This window comes from Artemia franciscana, chromosome 19 (assembly GCF_032884065.1).
Source record: "Artemia franciscana chromosome 19, ASM3288406v1, whole genome shotgun sequence".
Taxonomy (NCBI): Eukaryota; Metazoa; Arthropoda; class Branchiopoda; order Anostraca; family Artemiidae; genus Artemia; species Artemia franciscana.
This window is the reverse complement of record NC_088881.1, coordinates 31,062,237-31,083,552: the sequence shown is the minus strand read 5'-3', so window position 1 is coordinate 31,083,552 and position 21,316 is coordinate 31,062,237. Positions and strand designations below refer to the sequence as shown.

The 21,316-nt window shown below is 36.0% G+C and overlaps 1 protein-coding gene across 4 annotated transcripts in view; it reads right to left on the bottom strand.

Moving 5' to 3' along the window:
* Positions 1 to 21,316, bottom strand: part of LOC136039555 (serine/threonine-protein kinase TBK1-like) — a 70,997-nt gene that overhangs the window by 45,698 nt on the left and 3,983 nt on the right. For all 4 annotated transcript variants that reach the window (XM_065723395.1, XM_065723392.1, XM_065723393.1 and 1 more), the window contains exons 2-5: positions 19,691 to 19,836; positions 12,452 to 12,592; positions 8,790 to 8,916; positions 5,001 to 5,182 (exon numbers count right to left, since the gene is read on the bottom strand). In XM_065723395.1, coding sequence (XP_065579467.1) covers positions 5,001 to 5,182; positions 8,790 to 8,916; positions 12,452 to 12,592; positions 19,691 to 19,786 — 546 coding nt within the window. In that variant the 5' untranslated portion in view covers positions 19,787 to 19,836. The remainder of the gene's footprint in view (positions 1 to 5,000; positions 5,183 to 8,789; positions 8,917 to 12,451; positions 12,593 to 19,690; positions 19,837 to 21,316) is intronic.

Sequence of the window (21,316 nt, the reverse complement as noted above, 5' to 3'; positions counted from 1 at the left end):
TTAAAATTTAAAAGAATAATTCAAATATCAGAAAGGTTTAGAAAAATCGAAAGAAACTGGATGACCGAAGAAACTTTGCAGCTCTTAAGGCTCATATTATCAAGATTTTGCGCCAAGTCCACAGACGTTATTTGCATCTTAATGACATGATTGTCATTTTACAAATTGAGTCATTATAAACCCATTTTAGCCCCAATAGCACCCACAATCACCCAAAAACTTGGAATTTCCCTTGGTCCAAGGCACTATAGACCTAAATGGACCCTTTTCTGCCTCAATAAATAATCCCTATGTTGATTTTAGTTTAATTCTTTAATTTACCCCTATATTTATATTGTAGTTCAATATCGAAAGTAAAACAGTTCAAAATAGGGATGAAACTTTTTTATTGACAGTGAATAGATATAAAATTATTCAACTGCATATTTCGAACACATATACAGTGTTCATCATCAGCAGTAAAACTAAAAGACAGGAATAAAAATAAACAAAATTTATACCTAATAAACTAATTACATATAGTTTGTTGCTCTTATTTTTTTCAATGCAACAGCCGAGGAAAATCTCTTTGACCTTTTCGTTTCCGGTTCATTAGAATTATCTGACATATTACGTGGACAGAGGTCATAGCTCTTAGGTGAGGTGATATTTACTTTATTTGACCTCAGTAAATTATCATAAATTGAGTTCAATCCAAATTCACCTGTATCTCTATTTATGGAATTATTCTTGAATAAAATTTTCTTAACTTCGATTGTTTCCCTGAAAATTTGCTTTAAACCTTGGTCTTGCAAAGGCAGTGTGGTCTTCGAAGTTATCTACGTAGTTCAATATGGTTAGGAACTTTCTCCTCAATCCTTCGTCCAGTCCGAATTTCGCAAAATATTGCTATTAGAATACTTGCTAATTTAAGCCCTTCTGAACCGTGTCGACGGGATTATGTTAGGTTGAAAATACTCCCAGCGACTGCTCTCCGCGAATTTTATCCTGTTGTTTTTATGTATAATTGCGTCAGAGCACACTCTGCTCCTTTTCTAAGTGTGTTCACACAAGTTAATGAAGTCCATTCCCATGGCATAAGGTGAATGAACAAAATCTATGTTAATAATTTGGTTACGCCTAGGTCAGGTTTTTCTCTTATTTTTAGAGGGGTAGGCTATGGAATTCGTTAAATAATGATATTAAGAATAGCAATTAAAGTGAATTTAAAAGGCTGTTAAAGAATGAATTGTTTTCTAAATATGATTTTAATGATTAATGTAATAGGATGCATAGTTGACAGATTAAATTGGCTTTACATCATTAACGGTAGTGTTTTATTTTGATTGAGGTGTGTTAAGGAAGGACTTGAGTAAGGAGTATCAAGCGAGTGGTAGCAGTGTATATGATGTTGTAGTCGTATTTTGTTTATACACCCTTTTTGAGGTTTATGTTAAGTGTTTTTTTTTTTGTTTTTTTTTGGTTAACCCTCTTCCATATCATGCTTCGGCATTTGGAGAAGATCAGCTTATGTTACGTTTTTTGTCAATAATTGTTATTAAATAAAAAAAAAATATTGGGGATCATTTGGTTTTCTTAGGCCCAAGGACTTATTAGTTTAAGCTTCAAACCGGCCAGAGAGCAGACCCTTTTTACTCCTAACGGGACCAACTATCACCCAAAAGCTTTGAAGCTTCAAACTAGCCAAAGACCAATTTCTGGCCCAATAGAACCTGTAATCACCCACAGACTTAAAATATTCCTTGATCCAAGGAACAATTGACCTAATTGGCTCCCTGGTTCCCTGGAAAAAGTTCCAAAGCTGCCAGTAGCAGAATCCGACAGAATTCCAGAAGCTGTTGGCACTTTAGCGGGACAACTTGCATTTTCACAGCTTTTCGTTGAGCAAAAAGTATTTTTAAATGTAAAATGGCATCTTCAGTCAAAATCTGCCAACAAGTTTGAAAACTGTTAGGTAACATCGCTACTTCGCTACCCCACTTTTTGCACAGCGGTTGGTCCCTTTTTGGCCTCAATATTGGGGCTCATTTGGTTTCCTTGAGCCCAATATCTACTAGTTTAGGCTTCAAACTGGCCAGAGAGTATACCCTTTTCACTCCTAACAGCACCCACTGTCACACAAAAACTTACAAGCTTAAAACCGGCCAGAGAAAATAGGGACCCATTTTAGCCCCGATAGCAACAACAATCACCCAAAAACTTTGAAATTTTTCTTGGCCCGAGGAACTATTGGCCTAATTGGACCGTTTTCGACCACAATGTTGGGGTTCATTTGGTTTCCTTGGCCCTTGAACTTACTAGTTTAAGTTTCAATTTGGTCAGAGAGTAGACCCTTTTTACCCCACTATCACCCAAAAACTTTGAAGCTTCATACCGGCCTGAGAGAGCATAGACCAATTTTAGCCCCAATAGCACCCAAAATCACCCAAATACTTTGAATTTTTCCCAGACACAAGGAACTGACCTAATTGGCCCTTCTGCCTCAATTTTGGGATTCATTTGGTTTCTTTGGGCCCAGGGTCTTATTAGTTTTAAGCTTCAAATCGGGCAGAGAGTAAACCCTCTTTACTCCTAGCAGCACGAACTATCACTCAAAAACGTTGAAGCTTCACAGAAGCCAGAGATAGTATAGACCCATTTTAGCCCCAAAAGCAACCGCAATCAGCCAAGAATTTTCCTTAGCCTAACGAACTATTGACCGAATTGGCCTTTTCAACCTTAATATTGGGGTTCATTCGGTTTCCTTGGGCCAAAACTTACTAGTTTAGGCTTCTAACCGGCTAAAGAATAGACCCTCTTTACTCCTACCAGCACCAAATATCACTCAAAAACTTTGGAGCTTCACACCAGCCAGAGATAGTGTAGACCCATTTTAGCCCCAAAAGCTCCCACAATCACCCAAGAATTTCCCTTGGTCTAACAAACTATTGACCGAATTAGCCCCTTTTCAGCCTTAATGGTTTCAGCTGGGTCCAAGGGTTCATACGGTTTCCTTGGACCCAAGACTTACTAGTTTAGGCTTCAAACCGGCCAAAGAATAGACCATTTTTACTCCTAAAAGCACCCACTATCACCCAAAAACTTCAAAACTCAAACCGGTCAGAGAGAGTATAGACCGATTTTAGCCCCAATAGAACCTGCAATCACCCAAAGACTTTGAATTTTCCTTGACCCAAGAAACTATAAACAAAATTGGCCCCTTTTCGGCCTCAATATTGGGGCTCATTTGGTTTTCTTGAGCCCAATACTTACTAGTTTAGGCTTCAAACCGGCCAGAGAATATACCCTTTTTAGTCCTTTACCCAAAAACTTTGAATTCTCTTTGACCTAAGGATCTACAACGATTAAAATCGTTCAGATCTACATTCACTGAATAAGGATTATGATGTCACTTACATTTTTTCTTAGACAATGATCTGGACTTACTTGAAACCTAGTATTAGAATTATTATGTCACTTACAGCTTTTTTAGAGAATGATCTAGGCTTACGTAAAACCTACTATTAGAATTATGATGTCACTTACATTTCTTCTTAGAAAATGATTTAGACTTGCTTGAAGCCTACTATTAGAATTATTATGCCACTTACATTTTTCTTCGAGAATGATCAAGACTTACTTAAAACCTACTATTAGAATTATGATGCCACTTACAGTATTTCTTCCAGAACGATCTAGATTTACTTAAAACCTACTATTAGAATTATGATGTCACTTACATTTTTTCTTAGAAAATGATCTAGACTTACTTGAAGCCTACTATTAGAATGTTGACAGAAACATAGTTTTATATTTGAAACGAGCTGTTGGGGTGGCGCTTCGCGCCATCACCCCCCCCCCCCAAGCACCACCCCCCGCGCGTGTAAGTCGTAAAGCGCCATATTAGTTACGCGCCATTGTAGTTGTGTCCCTGTGTCCCGATCGTCATTTATATTCCCTGTGTCCCGGTCGTGATTTGTGTCCCGGGGTCCCAGTCTGTAATTTCTCTTTGAGCGTCCCGGTCGTCATTTATATTCCCTGTGTCCCGGTCGTCATTATAAATATTCCCTGTGTCCCGGTCGTCATTTGTGTCCCGGTGTCCCAGTCTGTAATATCTCTTTGAGTGTCCCGGTCGTCATTTATATTCCCTGTGCCCCGGTGTCCCGGTCGTCATTTGTATCCCGGTGTCCTGGTCTGTATATACATTCGTTTTTGAATTGGTAGGCTATATGATGAAATAAATTTTGTTTTTTTTCCCTTTTTAGTTTTTTTTTTGGTTTTAACTTTTTTTTAGCTTTTTTAGTTTTTTTTTTTTCTTTTTTTTAGTTTTTTTGTAGTTTTTACCTTTTTTAGTTTTTATATTTTTATTTTTTTAGGTTTCTTTTTCTCCTTTATTTTTCATTTTTTTTCTTTTTTAGTTTTTTACCTTTTTTTAGTTTTTTTTAGTTTTTCAGCTTTTTTAGTTTTTTAGTATTTTCTTTTTAGTTTTTTTTGTAGTTTTTACCGTTTTTAGTTTGTTTTTTTTTGTATTAATGCTAAAGCCAAGGGTCGACCCTGGAACCTCTCGGACCTAGAACCTGGAACATAACGCTTTACCAACTAAGCTACTTTGGCTTGAATACATTCGTTTTTGAATTGGTATATGATAAAATAATTCAGACGTCATATGCGGACAAACACGACGTCAGTCGACAGACAGACGCACAAACAAACAACTTATTTTTATATATATAGATTTATGAATGACACGACTCCTTGACAACAAATAGCTGCAATATGATAATATTTAGGAATAACGAAAGGCAATATTTTCAGTGAGTACTTTTTTCTTTTTCTTTTACTAAATCATGTTTTCCAACGACCTGCATTTCCATACCGGAGGCTTTATTAATAAACAAACCTACAATAAAAAAATATATTTACAATATATTTACCACCTATTACCGAATTATTTACCAAATATTACCAATATATTTACCAAATATTACCAATATATTAAACAAACATTATGAAGAAATTACCAAATATTCTTCAGTGCCATAAAGAGAGACAAACTGCTGATCATCTTCCAGTTCACGAGCTGCTCCGAAATCCGTTAGCTTATATATCATTTTACCATCCAACGAAACGAAACGCATTATATTACCAGGCTTCAGGTCTCGATGCACTAAATTTAAATCTCGCAAGTGTTTCATACCAGCAGCTAAAAACCAGTAAAACAACAATTAAAGAGCGTTCACACGTTAAATATTAAACTGCCGACGTTGTATAGACGGCATTAATTCTTTATTATTATAATTCGTCAATTGTTTTTTTCGTTGATAAAAATAATACCTTGATTTTTAGTTTGTTTTTATCATGTGTAAATTATTGAAAGAACAAATGTAGCAAATGAACAATCCGTAATAAATGGATGTATTCGTAGTGAATAGGTTTTCAAAAGTTAATCAAACAGTTCGTGGTAAAGAACTGTAAGTAAGAAGCGACGTGGCTCAATAGTAACCAAAGCTTTAAAAAAAACGAAATTTTGATATCGGTAGAAATACCAAAAGAATTGTCTTATTATGCTGATTCCGAACACATAAGTTCAAGAAAGTTTAGTGTAACACATAAAAGGGTACGGGCTGGAAAAAAATTTGCCTGATTTACCAAAAATGGGAGAAAACCCACTAAAAATCAAAGAATCTTAATGAAAATCACACCACCAGATTTAGTGCATCAGAGAACTCTATTTCAGAGGTTTCAACCTCCTTTCTTTGAAAATGTAGAAATATCTATTTTTCCTGGAGGAAAGATCACGAATGCGTGTTTATTTGTTTTTGTTTTTTTCCAGAGAGGATTGTATTGGCCAAGTGGTCCGAGAAAATAAAAAAGGGCTATTTCAAACGGAAACTAAAAGTCCTAGTACCCTGTTAAGTCATCAAAAAGATTGGAGGATCACTAGGACCCCTGCCTTTTTTTCCAAAACTGTCCGATCAAAATTTTGAGTTAATTTCTCATCATAGTTGAAAGATCCAAAAACTATGTACCCAGAGCCCAGGGGCAGGCGTTGTAAGTTATACCCTGGGGGCATTTAAGATTCTTATGGAAGGGATACTCGTATAAACTTCAGAGAGGGCTGATTTGATTCGATATTTAAAGTTCTAGTTCACTTTTTCAGAGTCAAAAGTGATCGGAGGGCAACTAACCCCCCCCCCCCCCACTACGTCTTTTTTCCACAAATGCATAAGATAAAAATATTGAGATAGACATTTTGTTGAGAATAGTTCAAAGGTCAGATAACAAAAACTCTGGTGTAGACATAGCCCCCCAGGGCCCAGGGGCAGGCGTTGTAAGTTATGCCCTGAGGCATATATGGTTCTTATGGAAGAGATACCCGTATAAAATTTCAGAGATTGCTCATATGACTGTAAATTGAAAGTTCAGAGGGAAGGAGATTTCCTGGCATGACTTAAAAAATGGTCAAAAATTAAATACAAGAACGAGCTTTTTTAATTGAAAGTAAGGAGTAAGATTAAAGCTTAAAACGAACAGAAATTATTCTATATATGAGGGGTGCTATCCCCTCCTCAACCCTCGCTCTTTACGGTAAGGGACTTGAATGTTTGTCCTGATTCTTTAGGAAAGACTACTCAAACAAAAGGGAAGTTGAGTTGAACGAAAAATATTTAAAAAAAACTTTTACTCAAAGAAACAATTCTCACGGAAACAATTAAGATCTTTAAATAAGCTTTAGCAGACTTAGATATAAGACTTAAATCCATCTATTCATTTACTAAAGATTAGGAAGTAATTACAAATGTAATTTTCTACAAATTATAATTTACTATAAATTATAAATTGCTATAATTGCTTTAAATTACAGAATTCATAAGTTAATCCAATCTGCTTCCCATCATGCGAGCAACATAGTAGACTATTCATTCATAACTATTCATTTTATACCGACTACTGCATTGGTTAGCAATAGGTTATTGCACCTACAAATAATAGCAGTCTATTATGCCCCCACAATATATTCCAATGCCGTATCCAGAGGGAATACCGCGTTTGACCCCCCCCCCCAAAAAAAAAAATTGTTCGACTCGTGAAATAGTAACAAAATAAAAAGTTTTTTGCATTAAAGTTTTTTCATCCCCCCCCAACAAAAATCTTGGATATGCCCTTGCCTAGTATACTACATGGGTACCTTACGTCTTTGGTTTACAATTATATCATCTTTATATGAAGATGCAATTTTGTCAAAAAATGCATTTTATTACAATACTATCTTCTGTTGATTGATAAAGAGACAAGATATTCTGATTTACTTTCAAATTAACCCTGAAACAGATCTCTATTATGTTCAGGTGCTCCACTAGCAATGAGGAAAAAGAAGGAAGAAAAAAAAGGACATTTGGTACTGCCCAAGCGGTGTTGTTCAAGATGGGGAGGCCTTAAATTTCTTGTATGTGGTTTTTGACCTAAAGATTCCAATGGTGCAGTTTTTATCTCGATCCGACACCGTTTTCAAGAGGTTTCAGCCCATCTTTCCAAATTCCCACAAATTTGTTTTCGCAATGAACTTTTAACTGATTAACCATTAACCATATGATTAACCATTCTGATAAGATTAACCATTTCTGCTCGGACACATTCTGCGGGTGTAGATTGATAGATTTCCCAAGACCGTCTTTGTCAGGCAATCATATAGAGCCAAACGAAAAGCGAATTGTTCCCTATAATATGGGAGGATGTCATAGGAAAGATTTCAGGGAAACAGAAACTTCTTGGGTGGGTGTAAAGAGTGATGCTTTGAATAGATTGATAGTGAGGAGGAGCGTGCGTAGCTGTGACAGCCTCAGGCGACTTGGTGTTGCAGTAATTTTGTTAGTATATAGTAGTATATAGTTAGTATATATAGTAGTATATAGTTAGTATATAGTTATACTAATATAGTGAATATAGTTAATTAATAATAATATAGCATACTAATATACTAATATAGTTAGTATATAGTTAGTATATAGTATATAGTAGTATATAGTTAGTATTTATAGTAGTATATAGTTAGTATATAGTAGTTGTAGTATTCCTGCATCAGCTTCAAATGGCAATTCTTCCTCACTTGACAGTTTTTTTTTTTTTGTTTTTTTTTTTAAGAGTGTTCTTAATTTTTTGGTTACTATGGGCCGTGATTTCTTCTTTACTAGATTGCCCCTAATGGGGCAACCATGATAGCATAATAGGGTTGGCGTCTTACCATCACGTGATTATTATGTGAGCTTATGTGTCATTTTATGACCAAACACAAACTAGGCTATGACTAGATTATTGTGAATACAGAATTAAAGCAGCCTATTACTATTGCTGTTATCCTTCATTATGCTGACTTGGCCTAAAAATGTTTGAGTGTAGGGTATGCAAAGTTTATACGAAAAAGGAAGCATTGACTTACAAACTTTGGAACCTAATTCTTGATAAAGTAGATTTATTTATATAAAGTTTATTTTTTTTCGCATGCATTTGATTTATCAATAATAAAATAATACTTACAAACGACAAACTGTTATATATACATAATATAAAAAACACTTAAAAATAGGCATTTATATCTAAATTTATATACAAAATCTCTCATTTATAAACAAATTGCTTCATAAATAAATTTTTTTGCAAAGACATGCAAAAAAATAACATAGAAAAATAAAAAGAAACCGTGTCTACGCAAGTTAACAGAAGCAAACAGAGTTTATAAAATGTAAACAAAAATAAGAAAAAAGATGAGAAAAGAGTAAAGATAAGAGCGAGATAATAAAAAAAAATCATACCTAGGTGCTCAAGAACCAAAAGGAATTCATCTTCTGGCAACCCACAGCTGTTCTCAGGGTCGTCTAGAATATTGAACAGGCTACCACCAGTACATAATTCCATAACAATAACTTTCCCTTTGCCTTCCTAAATAGTGGAATGAGAAATTAGTAGGTATTTTTAATGAAGTACTAATAAATTACGATTTTTTTCTATTTCATTCTTTTCTTCTCTTTTTAAATTTTATTCCTATGTTTAAGGCGTTACCCCAAGCCAGCGAAAGCTCAAGGAGGTCAAACGGAGCAGAATATTTACAAGATCCAGGAAAGGGTTGCTCCTAAAAACGTTCTAGTATACCTGCTGAGAAAATGCCCAAAATCGCCTCAAAAGAAAAGTCAGTTGAACAATTTGGCAGTTCAATTTCAAGTTCCTTTATTACCAATATACTCCCATTTATAAATAAAAAAAATATCCCAAAGGGCTTAATTGCCCGTTATTTGAAAAAAAAATATGAATAAATATTAAGTATATTCACACTTGAAATATATTTAGATTCTACACACCAATCGCCACCCGAGTACAACCAGTCTCAGCACCATCTACATTTAATTCCTTTTTGTAGAAATACAGCTCTTCGAATTTTCTGTGATACAACCCACTTTGAATGAAAACTTCGCCGACAGAGCTCAATTGTCTTTTTCAATCAAACTCCATAATCAAATCAAAAATTTTCAATAGGTTTCAATGATAAGTAGTCCCATGGAAGAATTTACTATTAGATCCTTTGCCTTTGAGACGGTCAGTCGATGTTGAGGCTCACAAAACGATGTTTAAAGTATCGAATCCTCTTAAGATGGTTAGTTACCATTTTCAGATGATAGATGAGAATACAGACAGTTCAGTTTTAATACATGGCTCAGAATGATTACTCCTCATTAGAAAAGGGACTTGACGACCTATCAAGGGACCTGCCAAGGGTAGAAAAAAGGGACCAAAGCGGGAAGAGATTTTGATTGCCATTAATGGTTAAAATATTCCTTCGGTTATGAATCAGAAACGGTGACCAAGTTACCCTAAGATTCATCGTATTCACGAGCTTCGGAAGGAACTCATTTTCCCACTAGATGGGTCAGTCGTCTTTGTTTCTGCATATTTTATTTAATTTTTTTTAGCTATGTTTATTTAAAACAAAAAAGGAAAGCAAATTCAAGACTAGGAACAAGTAAAAAAAAATCCGTAAGACTTTGGCTTGCAAGCTAACCCATTCACCTCTTCGACTTGTTCTGGTGAACTTGCTTATCATGTCCAACTTCCTGTTTTGTATATCTTTTGCCACCCACTCTTTTTTCTTAACTTTAATTTTTTTTCGTCTTCTCATGTTTTCATGGTATTATCTAGTAGGGAATTTTCCAAGGTGATGTACACGGAATTCTTTGAGGTGACCGCTCTCCTTAAGCAATCGGTAGTCTCTTTCAAGAGGACATCAACAATTGCTCGTTTTTGTTTTTCAGAGGCCCGCTTTTCTTACAATGATTCCTCAAATCTATACCACATAAGTTTATATCTAGCTTTTTTTATTGCTAGAGATATCAACTAGTTTCAGTTCACTTTCTTTCTCTTGGACGCTTCGCTCAGCAGCTTATTCTTTTACTTTGCTCTCCAAATAGTTTTGGTATTCTGACCCTGCTAACCTAGCCAAAGCCAAATATTCTTTGGGAATAGGAAACATTTCAGGTTTACCTCCATATGTGTTCAATTTATCAATCACACACAGCTTTGTATTCAGGACTCTTTCTGACATAGAGACTCTGTCCGACAGTAGAAGTATTCCTGTGAGTGAAAACCCCCTCTGCGTCAGCGCAGCCGTGCAGTGATGTCAACGCAGCTTTTACAAACTTCAACGAAAGCATATACATTTACCCATGGAAATCATCCGTCATAGAGAAGATTTGATGCCAGCGATGGTACACGCGTGATGGCGTTGGTTCTACTGAGTTCTAGGCTTACTGAGTTCAATTCCAACATCTTCAAAACTTACTCCTACTGGGATTTCTCGAGCTAGCTCGACTATATCTGATAGACTTCTAGCTCTTTTCCTTTCCGTAGGATCCAGACACCTAAGCACTTGAAGAAGGCTATTAGAAGAGATGGAGTGATTCTTGACCAAGAGTTCGGCAGTTGCCCTGAAATGCCTCCGCACCCTTAAGCGGGACCCTTGTCTTTCTACATCTAATGCAAGCTCAATCTGCTCACCTAGAATAGTGTCCTGCAAAATAGTAGTCAAAGTTCTCAAGCAAAGTGTTAGAAATTTCACCAGCAGGTTAGGGAGTTGGAAGCCCCCCCCCCCCCCCCAAATGTTTGTACAACTCGCAAAAACGTAAAAAACGTACCAAGAATGAATATAAGCAAATTTTTGGTGCGTTTTTACAAAAAAAATTACCCTCCCCCCTCAACAAAATAAAGAAAAATCTTGGATACGACCTTAGTCGGGTTTCAGAAGAATCACCAGAAAAGTGAGAAGAAAATTTTTCAGCTCGGCATGAAAATGTACACGAGAACATCGTCCTTCTGAAAAGCTGCTGAGAACGTCATAAAAGTTTCATCCCGATCCCTCCACTCTAAGCGTTTTCCAAAATTACCGGTTTCCAAGACTTCCGGTTTCCCCCTCCAACTCCCCCCAATGTCACCGGATCTGGTCAGGATTTAAAATGAGATTTCTAAAGCACAAGATCCTTTCTAAATGTCAAATTTCATTAGCATCTGATCACTCCTTCGTAAGTTAAAAAACCTCATTTTTTTCTAATTTTTCAGAATTGACCCTCCCCGCAACTTCCAAAAGAGAGCGGATCCGTTCCGGTTCTGTCAATCACGTATCTAGGACTTGTGCTTATTTTTCCCACCAAGTTTCATCCCGATCCCTCCACTCTAAGCGTTTTCCAAGATTTTAGGTCCCCCCAACTTCCCCCAATGTCACCCGATCCGGTCGGGATTAAGATCCAATCACCTGTTCGTAAGTTAAAAATACCTCATTTTTTCTAATTTTTCCGATTTAACCGTCCCTCCACTCCCCTCCCAGATGGTCAAATCGGGGAAAGGACAATTTCTAATTTAATCTGGTCTGGTTCCTGATATGCCTGCCATATCATCGTCCTAGCTTACCTGGAAGTGCCTAAAGTAGCAAAACTGGGACAGACAGACAGACAGACCAACCGACCGATAGAACTTGCAATCGCTATATGTCACTTGGTAGATGTCAAGTGCCATAAAAATTAATGAGCACAAACAGAAAAAAAGGATTAGTTTGAGGATGTTTGCTACATTAGTGCTGCCAGGATATACTATAAATGAATAGGATAAATAAATGGAGCCAATTATTAAAGCAGCTTTTGTGAGCACTTAGAAAAAACAGGCCAAACCTTGTTGCTTTCAAATCTCGTTTCCATCGCCATTTTTAACGATCTCCAACCAGCAATGTCTGAAAAATCTAATGCCCAGTTTAAGTGACCAAAAAAATTGGAGGCCAACTAGGCCACCTCCCCTGCCACTTTTTTCCCCAAAATCGTCCGATCAAAATTTTGAGATACCTATTTTGTTCATCATAGTTGAAAGGCCCAATAATTCTGCTGGTCTTAAGTAAATTATCTTAATTAATAATGCTAATTAAAGTAAGGGGGAAACTTACTTCTTCTTCAATGGCAAGAAGTTTTACAATATTCTCATGGTTAACTTTCTTTAAAACTTCAAACTCCCTCATTTGAACTTCTTGCGGTCTCATGTGACTTAACTGGTTAAATGTCTTCACAGCAACTGCCTCACCAGTATGCTAAAAAAGAAGTAAGGGTTAGTAATTTATTTAACAAGTTTCTTTCAATAGACCAGGGGATTGGGTGATGTTAAATATTTGGAAGATTGTAATCTAAAAATTTATATTTAAAAAATAGACAATACTTGGCTACAGCGTTGCCAACTGTTGCTTCAATGCAACGAAATGAATCAAAAATCTTTACTTGCGTGCTGTGAGATACAAAAGTCTGAATAATAGAATTTAAAAATGATTCTTTAAAAATGTAGAAGCCAAGCCAAGTAATTTGTAAATTCACTCAATGACTCATGAGCAAAACTCAAGATCAGACTTTTAAATAAAAGAAAAAGAGATAAAGAAAATAAAAAGGGGTATTGAAAATTACTGATATTTTCAACAATTAATAAAAAATTAAAATAGAACTCCAAACTTGAAACAAACAATAAACTCAGCTCAGATTGTGTCAAAAAGAAGCCAAAAAAAAGAATATAAGAAGTGACAATGATTATTTTGAAAATACACAAAGAAATGAAAAGGACACTTGATTTAGCATGGACTTCCTGACGGATAATAGTTGACTAAGCATTCCAACAAAAGAATAGATTGTTATTGATTAAGTAGCAGTTAAAAATATTGTTTTCAACTCCCAAAATGCATCAATTCTAGGGTCAAAAATGCTGGTCAGTGAATACAATGCGATTTATATATACCTTAAAATGAAAAACGTAAATGGTATTCAGAGAACACGGTAGAGATAGCAGATTGAGAAGAGACTAATACATCCGCTTGTTTCAGGGGATGTGGAAGCTTAAAATTATTTTATGAGCATAAACCTTCCTGTCTTGTCGGCTGACTATCACAAAGACAAAGGTAGATCTAAAGGGTAGACAAAGGAGTATCCTCCTTGAAAAGAAAGTAAAATTTTACGTCCCTTCTTTTGACGAGCTTGTTAATAAAAGCGGGTGACACCACAGGGAACTCCCAAATTAGACAAATTTCCCAAATGATAATTCCTTTCAGTTATTGTTAGTGTTCACCTAGCAGGTGTGCTAGAACATTTTAAGGAACTACCTTTTCCTGGTCTTTAGAAAGAAACTTCTGCTTCACTTTAACCGAAAGAACAGAATTCGCATATTCATATGATGTAAATTTCATTCAAACGGAAGATTTCTATCTCTGGTACAAAACTGAAGATATTAAATGGTGTTTTTGAAATGTCTAAGAAAGTGCATGTCAGTTTTCTGTCATCTATTCCAGGCTAAGAGGTTAAGGAAAGACTATCCTACCAATTCTGTATAGTTTGGCCACACAAACTAAAAAAGATCAAAATGGACAAAATAGGGAGCTCATCCCTTTATGCTGTGAATAACTATCATTTAATGTAAAATCATCATCTGAAGTTTTTACACTGCCATGTTGATCTTCTCCAATCCGTTGTGCTAATGTTATTAAATGGCTTGGAATCCATATTTACAGTACACTGTCTGGGCTCCGTACATAAGCTCTTGTCGACATTACACAAAATCTTTAAAGAGGCTATGGGAAAATCGTCACTAATCGTGGTCATTACTCACGTCAAGCGCTCGCCCGTCTTTATAGTACCTTCTGTGATCACTCTGTTTTTATTAATGTATGGTATGTATCCTCTGCTCCCGTAGAAGCAACTCAAGTGATATGCTTCCAATACCTGAAATACCTACTATATGTACCTCGATTTTACTGTAATCATGTTATTATTGGCGAACACGGCACTACGAATATTTCTGTGTCATTTAAAAGATTAAATACTGTTTTAGCTGGCAGTGCTGTTTTTTCCTGAGTTGTTTCCACCCGTTAATCCGATTGTTTTGCCGTTAAGGATTGTGTATTACATTTGTGTATATTGAAATTTATGTATATAATATGTATCCCCTGCTCCAATAGAAGCAACTAAAATCAACTCGAGTGATGTGCTTCTGATACCTGAAATACCTACTTTATATTAAATTTATGTATATAGTATGTATCCGCTGCTCCAATAGAAGCAACTAAAATCAACTCGAGTGATGTGCTTCTGATGCCTGAAATACCTACTTTATGCGCCTCGATTTTACTGTGATCATGTTATTGTTAACAAATACGGCGCTGCGAATATTTCTGTGTCATTCAAAAAATTAAATACTTTTTTAGCTGACAGTGCTGTTTTTCCTGAGTTGTTTGTACCCGCTAATCCGATTGTTTTGCTGTTAATGGTTGTGTATTACATTTATGTATATTGAAATTTATGTATATAGTATCATGAAAAGAGAAATCACCAATGCTACAGCACAAACACAAAGAAAAAAAAGGAGAGAGACAGAAGGAGAAAAGGAAGACTGTTTTCCTAAATTAGTGATTAATATAGACCAGCACTTGAATGAGGCCTTAACCCTACTCATCCATACAATCACATAGGTCAAACAGCATAGCCACACACAATCAACCATAAAGAATAATCCATGGACAGGCAGTCATGTCGTCAATAAGTATAAGTCGTCATTTACCAAACAATAGAAAAAATAATATAGACAAATAATTCAGAGGCAACACCCAACATAAGGGCTCATCAGGAGAATACACTGGCCTATATAGGGTTTCGCCACTCTAAATTCTCTACCCAGCACAGTGTTGTGGCTACCACAGAATATCCATGGCATCCCCGCGTATGTATCTCCTGCTCCAATAGAAGCAGCTAAAATCAACTCGAGTTGATGCTTTGGTACATCAAGATGTGCTTTGATGTACCAGTTCTAGTTGAAGTACCCTGAAATAAGGATGCTAGGACTGTTTTGAAAATGTTTCAGGTTTAAATATTGTTCTTTTATATTCTTTTTTCATTTACTTTGCTGATGGATATAGAGTTGAAATATTCGGTTAAAGTTGCATTCTACTGTCTTACATAGAAAACAATGCCCTACTGTTCTACTTGTAGTTTATGATGGAGAGCCAGTTTGGTCTTTGTTGCTATTTATGTCTAGATAATGATAAAATATAAGAATAAAAAGGGTTTAGTTTTTGTATTTTGTTTTGTATCCGAATTTCGAAACGTGGCTAGATACATTGCAAGCATTATTTACCCACTGTCTTTATTAAGTCAAATTATTAAGTCATTATGTCATTGTCATTATTTAGACACATTGCACAATGTCATTATCAATGCCATCAATGTCTTTATTTAGACACAAGCAAATAAACTAAAAAACAAAATTCTGAAAATGACAAGAAATGCGGCCCATGAACATACTGAAAGAAAAGTGAATCATTTGTTTAAGTCAAAGCAAAGCCAGAGGTACCGAGAAATCAGAAATATAGTTGGAAAAAAAGAGAAAGGATTGGATTTAAATTTAGATGAAAAAGGATTTGAAACTGCAAATAAGCTGAATGTCCACCTGGTTAATATTGTCAAGTCAATCCCTCCTGGCCGAGTGGGTTGGTGCGTTGGATTCGGGATCCCTTGTCTGAGAGGACGCGGGTTCGAATCCCAGTGTACCCAATTCTTCAGTTTGGGACGGGGGTCAGTGGCGAGACTCTGTAAGCTTAGCCAGAGTCGACCCAGCTCTAAATGGGTACCTGGAGAAATCTGGGGAAGGTAAACAGGAAGGGTGTGCGAAAGCACAGAATGGCTGGCCCCCAGCCCCCCATTGCACTTCCTGGCTGAAGGGCCAAGAAACGGAGATCAGCACCGCCGGTACGGACTGTAAAGTCTAATGCCGTATCCTTTACCCTTTACCTTTACCTAATCCCTCCTCTAACAAAAGATGAAATTCCAAGTCTTCCACTTGATTTTTATGATTTCCATATTATATCGCCAAATGAAGTACAAAAAGCTAACTGTTTTGAAAAGAACTAGTGTAACACCAGTTGATATCCTTGTAGATTTAAATAAAGCATTCCCTGACAGATTATGCTTCCCTTTGGCCCATATTTTTAATCTAATAACAAAATCTGGTGATTACCCATCCATTTGGAAAAATGGTTATGTTACACCAATCCCAAAAAAAGATGCACCAAATGATTTTTCTGGAATTAGACCAATTACAATGACCCCTGTGTTTAGCAAAGTTTATGAGAGTTTTTGGCTGGTTGGTTAAAGAAGCAGGTAATTGAGCTTATTGATCCTAGACAGTTTGGAAACATGCCCAAAACGTCCACTGCCCATTATCTGGTAAGTATGTTGGATACAATTCACAGACATCTGAATGAACCCGAACGCTGGATTAAGCTGATAGAAATTGACCAAAAGAAAGCTTTTGACCTAATTTGTCATAGTGCACTGATAAAGAAGCTCCTCTCTAAGTTTAATGTCCACTCTTTTTTAGCGCGAATTATAGCTAGTTTCCTTGCAAATAGAACACAACATACCAAATACTAATCAACTTTTTCTGATGAAATGCCAATATTTTGTGATAAACGATCTGGCAAAACCATACCCGATTGCTGGAAATATGTTGATGATTTATCTATTGCAGACCTGTGCTACAAAAATATTCAAAGCAGTGCAGCTACCATCATGGCTGATATATTGGATAATGCTGCTGCAGACAGGATGGCTGTTAATGTCCAGAAGTCTGTTGTGCTGACTTTCTCTTTTCGTAAAAGAAAATCAGAATTTTACCCTCCTCTTCCTCCTTCCAGCTGTGTAACTGAACTTAAACTACTTGGTGCGTATCTTACTCCTGATTTAAAGTGGGAGAAACGGACAGAAATGATGCTCTGGAGAGCAAATGCAGGTATTAGGTCCCTGAAGCTGCTGTCTCGACATGGAATTCCTTCAGATCATATTTTGCAAGTTTATACCTCTTTTATACATTCCTGCCTTGAATACTCTTCCCCCGTTTGGCATTACGGTCTAACGCAGGAGCAGTCGGACCATCATACCCGATCACTGGAAATATGTTGATGATTTATCTATTGCAGAACTGTGCTACAAAAATATTCAAAGCAGTGCAGCTACCATCATGGCTGATATATTGGATGATGCTGCTGCAGACAGGATGGCTGTTAATGTCCAGAAGTCTGTTGTGCTGACTTTCTCTTTTCCTAAAAGCAACTCAGAATTTTACCCTCCCCTTCCTCCTTCCAGCTGTGTAACTGAACTTAAACTACTTGGCGCGTATCTTACTCCTGACAGAAATGATGCTCTGGAGAGCTAATGCAGGTATTAGGTCCCTGAAGCTGCTGTCTCGACATGGAATTCCTTCAGATCATATGTTGCAAGTTTATACCTCTTTTATACAGTCCTGCCTTGAATACTCTTCCCCCGTTTGGCGTTACGGTCTAACGCAGGAGCAGTCGGACGCGATTAAGGGAATTCAATTTCGGGCATTGTTGGTAATTTCAAAAGCGTCTAAAGTCCCATATTGTGCCTTCCTTGAACAGTTTGGCCTAGATTCCCTTGCTAGCCATTGACAAAACTGTTGGTTGCTTTTGGTACACGGGTGTTGAACAGTACATCCCATTGATCCATACTGCCCCCTGATTTCAAACCACATTGAGAAAGACCAGCAAGAGCAGTGGCAGAAGCTGTACCTTGTATACAGCCAATCAATGTGTCAAAACAGATATTTGAAAAGCTTTGTTCCCTCATTTGTAACATTTTTTAATGTTACTGCTAGTAAGCAAGAATAGCTACAGCTTTAGTTCATTAGTTATATTATATTTTGACTAGTCAGTTATTGTGTGCTGATTTTAAATGGACGATTGGATTTATTTTAAATTATAAACGAATATTCGGCTTGTCTGCTGCCCATTTCGAAAATTAATTGAAATGAATCGAACATTGCAAATTAATAAGCTCCAATAAGCATGACAGAAATCAAATTGTTTTTAATTTTCATCCCTGCTCTTGTGCAAGAGTATCCATCCTTACAGCACTCAGAAAAAAAATGTTCTGACCATTATTTTATTGATATATAGATAAGTAAGGAATAGATGTTGAGGGGGTAACAGTCCACCTCCCTGCACAAGGATAATTTCTGTTAATTTTATTGTCCCTTTTTGAAAAAATATGTTTTTAAAACTTAAATTATAGGTAAAAGTCATGCTAAAAGTATTTTTCATTTTTTTTAGTTAATAAAACAGATCACAAGAAAATAATGATTAAATCTCCATATAAGAGTAACAAAGCAAAAATTAACATTACTGCTTACTTTCAAAATAAGCACTGGTGCATATCAGAATGAAATTCTTCAACACCAAGAGAACATGAGTAAATTTTCCTAGGTATTGGTTCAGGAGAGCAAAAGTTTCTAACGCCCTTCCCCTTGCAACAGCTAATAGTTACCAAAAGCTTAAGTAGACGTTCAAAAGATTAAGATAAATTATCTATTTTTAATTTATTTTTTAATAAACATTATTCCTAAAATAAATTTTAGGGATTCTGAATAAGAGCTTGAGACCCCTTGAAAAAAAGAGGTGGGCCAAAATGAAGCATTGGAATTACCATTTACAGTAGCCCAAAAAAGCGTGGCCTCATAGTGGCACCTGGGTGGACTGTTAACAAGTTTTCTTAAACAAAACTGTAATTGCTAACAGCACTATAAATTGACCTTGATGAGTTGCACCCCTAAAGGAAATTATAGCCTAGTAAAGGACAAAGCATTTGCATTGGATTCTCATGAATGGATAATTCTGCATTTGGTTGGTTCTGGTTGGCATTTTTTGGACTGAGAAACCTCTTCTAGGCTAATTTATCTATTATGGGTTGCCTCCCCATAGTAGCATTATAGTTGTAGGGTGGAATGAGTAAGAGGTATTAGGCTTGAGATTGTCTGTGCATAATTTTGACTCTTGCTGATAGAAAAGCTAGCTTTGAATAGTGCATAAAAATATGTTGTAACCAGGTCTTTATGCAGCTTTTGTATGAATACAGATCAGGCTTTTCACTTAGAATTTTAATCCCACCTAATAGAGTACTGGTGTAAACCAACAAATCTTTATAGGTCAGGAACAGCAGGGGAAACAAAATTCTTCAAAGAGGGGGGAGGGACTTAAAACCAAAATTATATTTCTTTTCTCTCTTGTGCATCATACTAGATACATAAAAGGAGCCATTTTCAGAATACTTTTCAGTTGCCACTGGAAAGCTATGTTGTAACTTACCTTATTGACTCCTTGAAAAACAGCTCCAGTTGCACCCTTTCCCAAGACACTAGTTGTACACCACACATAATTAGCAGACCCTCTTAAGAAAGACATTGCACTGACAGTGATGGTTGTTACAAAGAATTCAAAAAATTAATAGTTCCCTAAAAAGTAAAAGATCATTGAAAATAAATAGCAGACATGAATTATAATTTATGACTACTCTACTATTTTCACAGCCTATATGCAACTAAACGCCATAGATTTATTACCTGAATAGATACCCATTAATACAGAAAAGCTGCAGATGCATTACAATATGCAAGCCAGTAGGCAGCTAACAATAATACAATAATGGTGGCAGTCAAGGGTAATAGAGAATCAAATAAGCAGTTTTGACTGCTTTAAACATTTGTAGCACCATAACACCATTTAAACACTTTAGGTGGGTGTCTTGTTGGTGGGCGGAAGAAAAATATGCATGGACTTGTCAGTACACTTATTATATTAATACATCTATGGCAAACACTTAGTAAAGAGCATTGTATCTCACTTTTTAGTTCAAATTATAATTATATAAACAATACAAAAAAAATAACTTCACAAAGCCCTCCTCAAGGCAAATCTAGAGCAAAATCTTGGGGGGGGGAGACATGACAAGAGTGCAAGTAATTGACCAAACTGACAAGTTTATTTAGAAAAAAGGGTAAAAACAAATGATGACACCTGAAAAATCTTGAGGGATCCATGGTCCCCCCCCCCTGGATCTGCCTCTGCCTCAAGGCTTCATTGCCAGGAAATGAAGCCAGGGAAGACAAACAAAAACAAAATGACTTAATGACACAAAACCAGCACACTGCAAAAAAAGAGGGTAATTGTGTGTTATTCAGAACACACTCAATAAGTGAAGAGGTGGTTAGGTTAGGTTAAGTTACATATTTGATATAATGCATGCCACCCCCACCCTGCTAATGTGCAAATACATAGTCCAAACTTTTGATAAAGCTAATGAAATAAAACAAGATATGATGAAAATTATAATGTGCAAATTGACTTTTTTTTTAACATGGCCTATTGTTACACTTCCAAAAATTTTCCTTCTCATAAGAGTATAAAGTCATGTTGTGTCCATTGATGCACTGTTTTGTTATGGGCAACAACCCCTTATCCTGGAAAAATATAATTGCCTCTTTTCAGTCTTTGGCAAATCCCAAATCTTCATTTCAAAATCCATGTTCAGACACTATCTTCTAACACTATGTGAGGCAAACTAAATTGAATTTTGTCTTTGTGGCTATGAAACCAGGTTTTCTAGTGTCTTCTGAATTGAATCAATTGAAAAATGAACAAGTACCAAATATTTCATTAAAATGTACCAGCATTGTAGTTTGTTTCATGAAAGAGCCTAACTTCACTTATTGAGTGTGTTCTGAATAATCCACAAGTACCAAAAAGAGAAAAAAGAATAAAAATATGTGAAAACCAAAATGTGTTCACTATTCTTTTTGAAGTACCAAAGGGGTGGCTATCACAAGCCTACTTAGGTAAAATATGCCAAAAAGTACCCTGATAAAAAATTACATGGTTGAGAAACATTTAATTGCAAATATATAAAATAAATAAATTATAATTAAAAATATACAG